The sequence below is a fragment of the Phyllopteryx taeniolatus genome, chromosome 14, assembly GCF_024500385.1.
Source record: "Phyllopteryx taeniolatus isolate TA_2022b chromosome 14, UOR_Ptae_1.2, whole genome shotgun sequence".
In the NCBI taxonomy this organism is placed as follows: domain Eukaryota; kingdom Metazoa; phylum Chordata; class Actinopteri; order Syngnathiformes; family Syngnathidae; genus Phyllopteryx; species Phyllopteryx taeniolatus.
In genome coordinates, this window is record NC_084515.1 from 14,564,973 (window position 1) to 14,575,947 (window position 10,975).

Consider the following 10,975-nt stretch of genomic DNA (forward strand, 5'->3'; position numbering starts at 1 on the left):
GTTGTCTAACATCGCACGTTTTGGTCGTACACGCTTTCAGGGTTCCGCCAACTGCACCAAGTGCGCCAACTTCAAGGACGGACTCTTCTGCGTGGCCCGCTGTCCGCAAGGCGTGCCCGGCGAGGACGACGCGCTCGTGTGGAAATATGCCGACCAAACCAAAGTGTGCCGGCTGTGTCACCCCAACTGCACCCAAGGGTAACAGCGTAGACTTTATTTTGCAATTTGTAATCATTATCATTACATTTAGAATGATGACATGCTTTTCTTTCCTCATATTTAAGTATATGGATATTTTCACTTTAATCACCACCTTAGTTTATTGATTGGCTCGTGTGATTTCACATGGTTTTACTGCCTTATAATAAGGCGTGCAGCTTAATTTGAAGTTACCAAATATGGGTCCAAGTCATCCCTTCCTGGGTTTGATTTTGAAAACTGGTGTTATTTAGTGTTTGATGATGAAAATTACTACTTTTTCTTCATCATCATTTTCTGTTGACCAAAAACATAGTGGCTCTTGTCTCGTCTAGCGCTATTTTTATTTTGTGATGTCACTATCCGTATCGTCTTTTGACATGGGTAATAATGCTCGCTTTTTGAGCCGTATTATGAAACTACATACTGTATAATGAACGGGGCCCTGTTTGAGAGCGGGTGGTTAGCGCGCCTGGCTCGCAGTTCTGAGGTTCTGGGTTCGAATCTCGGCTCAGGCCTTCCTGTGGGGAGTTTGCATGTTGTCCCAGGGGACTGTAGCTTCCTCCCACATCCCAGAAACAGCCATGGAGGGTTCATTGAAGATTGAGAGTTGTCCATAGGTGTGAATGTGATCCATTTTTGTTTACAGGTGCATGGGGCCCGGTCGCCAAGACTGCCATGGTAAAAGGTGAGTTTAAAAAAAAACAACACAGATTTGCATTCCTGATTTGATCCTTAATCGTACCTTTCTGTATATGCTCAACTTGCTGTGTGTCTACAGTGTACCGATTTCTAAAATAATAATTTTTTTTAAATGGAGAGACCCCGCAGATGATGAGGGGGGGGGGCAAAAAGCGTGTGCCAACTGCACTTACAGTGTGTAGTGCACAGTGAACCCCTGCTTATTCGCAACTCGCTCTTCACAAATTCACATATTTGCATTTTTATTTTGCCTAAATTTGACCCGATAATCAGTAAGCATGTACCCCACTTTTAGTCCTTCAGGTCTGTCCATGATCGCGGCGGGTGTGGTGGGCGGCCTTCTGGCGGTTCTGGTGGCCGGCCTGTCCGTCGTCATCTTTCTCCGCCGACGGCACATCAAGAGGAAAAGGACCATGCGGCGACTCCTCCAGGAAAAAGAAGTAGGATGAGGCCGCCGTGCCGCACCGCCGGCGAGATATTTTAATAGGAGCATTTTGTTTTGGTGGGAGTAACGTCTGAGCGTTATCATTCCAGTTGGTCGAACCGCTGACTCCAAGCGGCGAGGCGCCCAACCAAGCTCTGCTGCGCATCCTGAAGGAACCCGAATTCAGGAAAATCAAAGTTTTGGGATCTGGGGCTTTTGGTACAGTCTACAAGGTAAATAACAGGCCTCTTTTTGCTTAAAACAGCAGCATTGGCATGTTCCATGCGTGTCGCATCTGTTGTCAATTTTTCAATTAAAAGGCACATTTTTAACTCGCGCGGTCACACACACCACTGACTCCACGTTGGCTTCCCGTGCGAATTAAGCACACACTTGGCGGCTTTCGGTTTAAATGTCTGACGTAATGCTCTTGCTATTTGTTTTCTGATGGGGTAGCATTTTATTGCTGGTGTTAACTTCTTATTGGACTCTCATATGCAGAATATTACTCCTTTAAGAATGAAATGTTTTTTTTTTTTGTAGTAATTTTAGTTTTTCCCCATGAAGACTGCATTCAAAGTCGTTAGAGGTGTAACCAACATGAAAACCAGAGAGTTGTATATGGGTGACAGGCATGCAATACCCTACTATACCACGCTGTACTACTAATACTTTTGCTCACCAGAAAATGTGCTGTTTGAGGTCAACACCATGTGTTTTAAGTGTGCAGCAAAACTAAAGAAATTAGCTTTACTGTTCCAATACTTTTGGAGGTAATTTGAGAAAAAAAAAAAAATATATATATATATCTTATTTGGATTGTGTGTCGGTGCAGGGCCTTTGGGTGCCGGAGGGAGAGGACGTGAAGATCCCAGTGGCCATCAAGGTTTTGCGAGAGGCCACAGCGCCGAAAGCCAACAAAGAGATCTTAGACGTAAGTCGACTCCCATTTAAAAAGTCACCACGAGCACTTGTTTTCACTGTAAACGGAGAAACCTTCTCACTGGAGGGAATCCATGATAAATCCAGATGGGGGCTGCGTGGGCGTTGGTGTGATTCAAGGCCTTTTGGAAAATGAGTGGAACCTGTTCAAACTGCATGAGTTGTTCCAATTTCAAAATGTTCCCCTCGGAAATCATTTCAAGTGAGTGAATTTGTTCCAGACTCAAACAGTCTACATCATAAAGCAGTTATTCATTCTACAGGCAATGTTGAATGTGACATTTTTACATACTTCTTCTTACTGTCATACAAATGTAAAGTTGACGATGCCTGATGTAATTGAGAGGGTCAGGAAGGCCTTTGCATAGTAATACATTTTATCTGTATTGTGTGATGATGAAGTGAAGTGATCATTATTTTAATTTACCCTCTATGTTATGTTACGGGTCAAATTGACCCATTTTTAAGTTAAAAAAAAAATAGTTTTTGGTATTAAACTTCTGCTGGGCTTAAGTATAATCAACATTTCCAATGAAAGTTGTCTATTTTACATATTTGTACATGAAATAAGGTTTTTAACCCTTTTTTTTTGACCCTAATGAAGACGAGAGCCATAGAAAATGAACGGACGGTTGGATGAAGTAAAACCTGGTTTTCATCAACTAACCCTATGTTGGCGCTGCAGGAGGCCTACGTGATGGCCAGCGTGGAGCACCCGCACGTGTGCCGCCTGCTGGGCATCTGCCTGACGTCCACCGTGCAGCTCGTCACCCAGTTGATGCCCTTCGGCTGCCTGCTGCACTACGTCAAGGAGAACAAGGACAACATCGGCTCGCAGTACTTGCTCAACTGGTGCGTGCAGATCGCGAAGGTGAGCCCCGACGGAATTTACTTTGCCTCTGCCAAGCACTCAAAGCGCGAAGTTAGGTCATGACTGCTGACTTATTTGAGATGGGAATCACTGAAAATTCTTAAAACACAATATTACCATGACCAGTAATACAGCGATTGCACAATATTGCGGGAAAAAACACTAGTGATTAATTGGTAACATGTAGAAACATGTCTTTAATCATAAAAAAACTAAAAATAACCATCGTAGAATACAAAAACTGAGATTCCACTGTAATTGCCTACAGATGCCACAGAATAGCAGCAAAGCATTTTTCTTCTACAAGACAAGGTTATGGTATCGCCTGACTAAATGAAGATCCTCTCCTGACTTCAACATAGTTCCTTGGCCACAAGATGGAGCCAAAGCAATGTTTCTTTTATTAGTCATGGCTTTGGCACGAAAACAATGAATAGATGCAAATCAAATTTGCGAATTCTGAACTGTGAACATGCGGGGTTTCACTGTACACGTAAACACATTTTTAAACATAAAAGTTTGCCCCGATTGTCATGACGTGAGTACCTCGGTTTAGAGACATCGCCTAATCGGGCCTTTGCTGACGGATCGGAAGATAAAGAACCTGCTCGGCCAGCTTGTTGCGTTGTAGGTTTAAAATCGCCACAGGATGACGTCATCGTTTTTTTTACAAACCTCGCCATTCTGACTCAAGGGGATGAACTACCTGGAGGAGCGCCACTTGGTCCACCGGGACTTGGCTGCCAGGAACGTCCTGGTGAAGACCCCCCAGCACGTCAAGATCACTGACTTCGGCCTGGCCAAGCTGCTGAATGCCGACGAGAAAGAGTACCGCGCAGACGGAGGAAAGGTCTGGCATAAAACTCCATTTGAGTTTTTATTTCATTGTTTTGACATTCGGGCCTGTGTGATAGACACCTTGCTACTTTCGCAGGCAATTTGTCACGAAAGGTGCTATTTTCGTGCCGTCCTTTTGTTTTCGGCTTAAGTGTTGCATAAGGGATATATAAATAGTTCCCGGTTGCTCAGAGAAAGATGACAAATCAGATGAAAACATTCTTTTATCAGATTCTCGCCACAATTACAGAAAGATGAGTCGCTCCTGCGTTCCCTCTTGAAGAGTCTAATCGGAAATACATGAGGGGGAAAAAAAAAATCCTCCGGCTGCTGTGCAATGTAATATGGGTACTAATCACCTGTAAATTTCATTCCAATGACTTTTATGTTTCAAAAAAATGCCCTTACAACCGCAACAATAAACACAAGGTGCCTCTCAAAACTGACCATCATTGTGCTTGTAAAGGCAGAAGTTTTGTAATTAATCTTATTAATTGCCATCCAAGTGACGAGTCTGTGAAAATCGACATTCTGATGCATGAGGTGGCAGTGCAGTCAAATTATTAAGTTTGGTTAGGTTTTAGTTTGTGTTATGGCTGTGTGTGAACAGAGACAACTGGTTAATCTGGGGAAATTGAGGCATAGTCACCAATTATTCTGTTTTTAAATTTTCATTTCAAATACAGATTTGTTTATTTATTGTTTTTTTTTTTGTACTTTCCAGGTGCCCATCAAGTGGATGGCTCTCGAGTCCATTCTAAACAGGACGTACACACACCAGAGCGACGTATGGAGTTACGGTGGGTCCCGCACATCGACTTGTGTAGCTTCCAATTGCAAAAACAGCTTTTGCACATGAGCGGCAGGAGGCGAGGACATTTGCAAATGGAATATTGTCTTTGGATGTTGTCAGCATTTAAGAACACAACATGAGATGGGAGAACATCGTGCTTTTTTTTTTTCCCAGACACGCCAGCTCTCCCACCTGGACAATATCGCATCAACCCACACAAACAGCTTGCAAACACTCGTGTACTAAACTGCCGAGTCATGGAAACATAACACAACGCTGCTTTCGTTCGTTCGTTCTTTCTTGTGTGCTTTCAAATCTTCCTCTACCCCCTCGGGGTTTGATCATACCTTTTCTGTCTAAGCCATCAGCAAGACCTGGCACAAATGACAGCCTTTCTCCCTTTCTCAGCTCCCCTGATACATCCTGCTAACTCCCACATCCCATTTGTCAACATTTGCAAGCCGCGGGCCATTTTTGCTCACATCCTGTCACTCGCATTTCCACAGCTGTATCGCACGCGAGAAGCCAAGTGACTTCTCCTTTTCCACGCAGGCGTGACCGTGTGGGAGCTGATGACATTCGGGACCAAGCCGTACGACAGCATTCCGGCCAGCGACATAGCCGGTGTGCTGGAGAAAGGCGAGCGTCTTCCTCAGCCTCCCATCTGCACCATCGACGTCTATATGATCATGGTTAAATGTAAGTGCCTATTGGGGAAATATGGCCAAATATCAACAAATGTTCACTACACTTAAATATAGTAATAGTACAAATACCAATTTCAATGAAGTTGGGACGTTGTGTAAAATGTGAATAAAAACAGAATACGAAGAATAAAAGCGGTGTCGTGAACGGAACAGAGGACAGGACCCAAAATGCACGACTCCAATGCAAATGCAAACAAGGAATGCTGGACAACGTGACAACAAGGTAAAACGAACTGGCGCCCCGAGAGAATGAGACAGGAGGCTAAATGCCAGGGGTAATTAGGGTAAAGGAGGCACAGGTCGGGAAGATGCTCTCGGGAGCAGGTGTGTACGAGACCGGGGGAAGACAACAACCCTAACACACGCGCCCGTGACAAGTGGTGAACCCGTAGGGCGTCGTCCTAAACATGTCTTTGTCACACTTTTATTGGTAACTGCTTTACATAAATGCTTTGACCCTATTGATTTTCATAGTGTTAATATTGCCGTGTGCACAGGTTGGATGATCGACGCAGATAGTCGACCACGTTTCCGAGAACTAATAGCAGAGTTCACAAAAATGGCGCGGGATCCTCCCCGTTACCTCGTCATCCAGGTATTGACCTTTAATAATGTACTAATCATCTGGCTACAGTTTGTGACGCTAACTCTGGTCACGCCATTGTTACAGGGCGACGATAGCTTGCATTTGCAGAATCCTCCCAGTAACAAGTTCTACCGCACCCTGGTGAGCGGCGGGGACATGGAGGACGCCGTGGACGCCGACGAGTACCTGGTACCGCAGCACGGCTTCTTCGCCAGCCCGAGCACGTCGCAGACGCCGCTGCTCCACTCCACCGTAAGCGTTCACGCTGCTTGTCAAAACCACCGTTTTGCTGTTCTGTACAGAACGCTAGTGCGGAATAAACTACGGAAAAAAGTGTTTTTGAAAGCTTGTATACAAATAGTTGGGTGTCTGCAATGCCTGCCCAGACATCACCTGTGAATTGAAACAACCAAGTAAAGTCTTTTGTTATCTGCCTATTTCTGAAACTGCGCCTGTGAGTGAGCCATTCGGTATAGTCTACCAGTGGTGCAAATTTACATAACTGCACCAACAGTTTGTCTGCCCCTTGACATGAGCCGCTAGGCTGGGCAAAGATCCAGAGCCACTTTCAAGCGATGGCCAGAGTCTGGTTGTTTGGGATTATTAGGGCATTTGACTTGGGTTATATACTTTGTGTATATATACACGCATTGGACTTTTGAGATGTTCGACCTCAGGGGCATTGACTTGGGGGTCTTTGACTTTTTTTTTTTACTTTTGGAACATTTGACATAGGGGTGTGAAACTTTGGGAAGTTTGACTTTTGAGGTGTGAAACTTTGGGGTGTTTCGTTTTTTTAAGCATTTGAGTGTGTTTTAACTTGAGGCATTTGACTTAGCGCATTGGACTTTTGAGGCACTTGACTTTTGAAGTGTATGATTTTTCGAGACCTTTGACCTTTGGGGTTTTAACTCTTGAAGTGTTTGATTTTTGAGGCATTTGACTTGAGTTGAGTTTTGAGAGTGTTTGACTTGAGCCGTTTGACTTTTGAGGCATTTGACGAGTGCTGTTTGACTTTAGGGGCATTTGACTTTTGAGATATTGGATTCTTGGGGCTTTTGAGGTATGGGGCTTTTGCTGCATTTGAGTTTTGGGATATTTCACTTTTGGGTTATTGAATTTTTGAGTGCTTCCGTGTGTCCAATTTCAATTTGAAGGTCCAGTTATACACACTACACGGACAAAGTGTTGGGAGGCATGGCTGACAGAAAGCATCCTCTTTATTCTTCATCCCAAAGGTGTTTAAATGAATAGAAAAAGAAATGGATTAAAGAGGTTTGTCCCTGACTTTGATTTATAGTTATGAAACTGTTGCCCTATTTCTATTACAATCGCCACCGTTCCCCACCTCTGTCCAACCGCAACAAGTAGGCCTCATCATCCTCCCCTCTCCCACGTTTCCTCCCTGGTGGAGCTCATCTTCCTCAGGTTCAGTGTTGGCTATGTGTCAGTCTGGCTCCTCTACCTGGGAACATCAAGTGCGATTTCTTTTGCAGAAGCTCTCTGTTTTTGTAATATCTTAGCAGGGCTCGGGGGGGCGGGGGGGGCGGGGTGGCTGCGGCCAGGCCCGGCGTGGGTCGTGAAATGTTTTACAGATGCTCGTTCCGTCGCCGTGTTTTAATTTGCTCTTCTTGTTAAAAGTAATTGGTTTCCCCACGACGACGACGACAGACGCGACAGAGCTTGTCACGTCGGCAGCGGTGCAGCCGGCTGCTTCTCACGCTGTCCGTGACAGCCGTGTGGTTCCTTTCGGTTCCAAAACAAGACTCAGTAATGGCTCAAATGGAAAATGTTGTCATTAACCGACCCTCTTCTTTTTCCGACAGAGCCTGAACAGCAGCACTGGGACGTGCAATGGCAGAAATGGATTACTGGTAAGCGCAAAATAGCCATTTCATATCTTCTTGTCTCATAAACAGACAAAATAAGCTTTTTTTTTGCTTTTTTTTTGTTTTGTTTTTTTGCTTACAGAACGGATTACCCAGCAGGGATGGAAGCATAGTTCTTCGCTATATTCCTGATCCCACAGATAAACTATTAGATGACGCTTTCCAGCCTGCTTCAGGTATGTGTCCTCCTTTTAGAAGCACTTGTCACCCAGGTGACCTCAACAGCGCCGCCTCTGTTGGATTCAGTGAATAATGGTGACATCTAGCGGTCAAAAAGCACATTGCAGGTTCCAGCAACACGTGTTTGTCGTTTTCAGTTCAAGTCAGCGCTCAGCACTAGTCAGTCACTGAATTTCCCAGAAGTACCCTGGAGCCTGTTGTTTACAAACGTTACCTGTGCGTCTCATTTGTTTGTGTACCAACATGCTGGTTTTCTCATTAAATTTTCGTTTTTTCACCTCCAACTGTATTTTGGCAATTGATCATGTGTTTGGACTGGAAAAATGTGCACAAGTGAGCAAAACTTTGATATATCTGATTTCTTTCTGCAAAAACATTAAAGGAGGCAGAGCACTACCATTAGGTTATACTGTATATTGAACATATCGCACACGGCTAGCCCCCCCCCCCTTCCTGTACAACCAAAACAATGGCATCAATTTGAAAGTGAAATTTTTTTTTTAATGTGAAAATATGCAAGCTAAAACTGGGGGGTAAAAAAATAAACGAACTGAAAAAAAAGTTGGACAGAAATGGAACATTTAGAGACTGGGGAGTTTGGGTTCATAAAGCTTTAAAGTGTATAAATAATAAAAAAAAGAAATACTGTATATGTGGTTGCTACTTCGCAGATTTCAGATATTGCGAGAGTGCTCCGGAACCTAACCCCTGCAATAAATGATGGATTATTATACATATTACAATACAATAAAAGCGAATGAATGATGATGAAGAAGCAGAAGTTTCCACGACAGGCAGAGCCACCAAAAATTCTGCACTATCGCAAGGGGAGTAAATGATAAACCGCGATATAGCGGGGCTTGCATCAAAAGTTGCAGCTGTAAAAATTATAAAACTACTAATGTATAGCCCCCAAAGGTTGCGCAAATCTGGACCTGATGCTTGATTTGATTTATCTGCAAAAACATAATCTATCCTCCTCACCTGTTTTCCGACAGACTACATGAACCAGAACACGGCCTCGGACATGATGAATCCCGTGTACAAGCACCCCGGCCCTCCGCGCACGCTTCTACCCACCATCTCCTCGGACGACGCCGATGAGTCAGAGTACCTTAACTGCTTCAAGAATGGGCTCAACGGACCCGAGTACCTGAACGAGTTCCCGTGCCGCCCCAACGGCACGATTCACGCCGTCCACAAGTACGAGCCCCAGAACAGCATAGACAACCCCGACTACCAGCAGAGCTTCACGCCCACCTTCAAGGCCCGCATGAACGGCAATTTGCCGGCTGCGACGAACGCGCAGTACCTGGGCCCGGACTGATGGCTCCTAGAACCGGAACAATGCCATTTCTTAGCGGTACCATCGACTATCTGTCACCTCTAAAGACCGAGAAGGCCACGCGGGAAAGTGAAAACCTCTCTCGACGACAATGAGGAAGTGATCCGTCCACAGCGGGCGCAAAAACGGGGAACTGAAATGAGCAGCTGAAGCCAAAAGTCTTTTGGTATGACATCCTACAACCACTCAAGACGTTCCATGGACCTCCTGTGTCGTAGGGGGCTTACCCACCTTTCTTGGGATCAGAATGCTGGATGGACTCTCGGTGACGTTCCTCCCCGAATGAGGAATCATAGAATGTGTGAATCTGGTCAAATGCATACTATGCAAACATGCGGTGCATTAGTATACTCCACACTCTCCAGTTTGCTGCAGCACTACACTTTTTTTTGCCACCCTCAGTCTCCTCTGAGGAAAAAAAATAAAAATAATTGGTATCACGGCGAAAATGTTGAAAAGTAAAAACAGGAGAACCTAGTTCTCCTCGCATGTTTTCGTTTATTGGTGTGTTTGGTGATGCATTCAATGTGGTCATCAAGGACCATACATTTCTTGTTTGTCTGCTTTTGCCTGGGTAAAAACAAACAAACAAAAACATTGATTTACGAAAAACAAAACAACTTCCAAACACATTCCTGTTTCCCCTTTTGCGGAGCGAAAATTCCAGGTCAGGTCAGTCCCTGTATGCGTGTGTGCATTATAGTATTTCCCCTGTGGTTGCAGGAAAAAGAGAGGGGAGAAAAAATAAAAAATTTAAAATTTATATACAGTCTAGCAGTTCTTCCCAGACTTGTCGACACTGTAGCGCTCCAGTCTTTTTCCTCCTCCCTGTGAGAGTATTAACTATGAAATTCCCAGTTTTAAAGAAATGCATTCAATGTAGCAGCCTGTTCAGCCTACTTTTGCAGATGTGATACAGGTACATGTACAGGTATAGCAGTGTATCCACGATGCTGTGATAGATATACACAATATGAATATAGTCCGATGTAATATATAGCGCCATACTGTATGCAAATCCTCACCTGAATTGTGATCATTTAAAAGTATATATGAATAAAAATAAAAAAAATTCCCGATGGAAATAAACACCATTGTCTCTCTCTTTTTTTTTTTTTTTTCTCCTCCCCAGTTAAAATGGAGTGCTTTATCTAAAAAAAAAAAAAAAAAAAGGTGATGATTCACTCACATTATCGGTCACGAGTGCGGCACTCCGAGTCAATGACGACACACTGTAGATTAGATCGGCATGTGTGTTCATGATGTCTCACTCAATGTTTGATGAGTGACTTAAATCCATCACTCACACGGGATTTGATAAAGCAACATCTTGTCATTGTGTGTGCGTAGAATGCCTTAAATTGATCTCAAAAAGAAAAGCAGCTATAAAGTGACATACTGCTAGTTTTAAAGCCCTGTTAGTCTTTTTTCGTCTTTGTTTTGAAATGATTTTAATCACGTAAAGCACATGGAGTTACCTTGTGTATGAAATACTTTGTAT

General features: G+C 43.9%; 1 protein-coding gene across 3 annotated transcripts in view; it reads left to right on the forward strand.

Annotated features, from left to right (window-relative positions):
- egfra (epidermal growth factor receptor a (erythroblastic leukemia viral (v-erb-b) oncogene homolog, avian)) overlaps positions 1-10,563 on the forward strand; it is a 42,182-nt gene extending 31,619 nt beyond the window's left edge. The window contains exons 15-28 of one of the 3 annotated variants that reach the window (XM_061797523.1): positions 41-198; positions 848-886; positions 1,196-1,340; positions 1,435-1,557; positions 2,160-2,258; positions 2,952-3,137; positions 3,832-3,987; positions 4,699-4,774; positions 5,320-5,466; positions 5,972-6,069; positions 6,145-6,312; positions 7,887-7,934; positions 8,032-8,125; positions 9,128-10,563. In XM_061797523.1, the coding sequence (XP_061653507.1) occupies positions 41-198; positions 848-886; positions 1,196-1,340; positions 1,435-1,557; positions 2,160-2,258; positions 2,952-3,137; positions 3,832-3,987; positions 4,699-4,774; positions 5,320-5,466; positions 5,972-6,069; positions 6,145-6,312; positions 7,887-7,934; positions 8,032-8,125; positions 9,128-9,456 (1,866 nt within the window). In that variant the 3' untranslated portion in view covers positions 9,457-10,563. Of the gene's footprint in view, positions 1-40; positions 199-847; positions 887-1,195; positions 1,341-1,434; positions 1,558-2,159; positions 2,259-2,951; positions 3,138-3,831; positions 3,988-4,698; positions 4,775-5,319; positions 5,467-5,557; positions 5,698-5,971; positions 6,070-6,144; positions 6,313-7,886; positions 7,935-8,031; positions 8,126-9,127 lie in introns of those variants that run through there. The other 2 variants (XM_061797525.1, XM_061797524.1) reach the window with 2 other exon arrangements.
- The last annotated feature ends 412 nt before the right edge of the window (positions 10,564-10,975 follow it).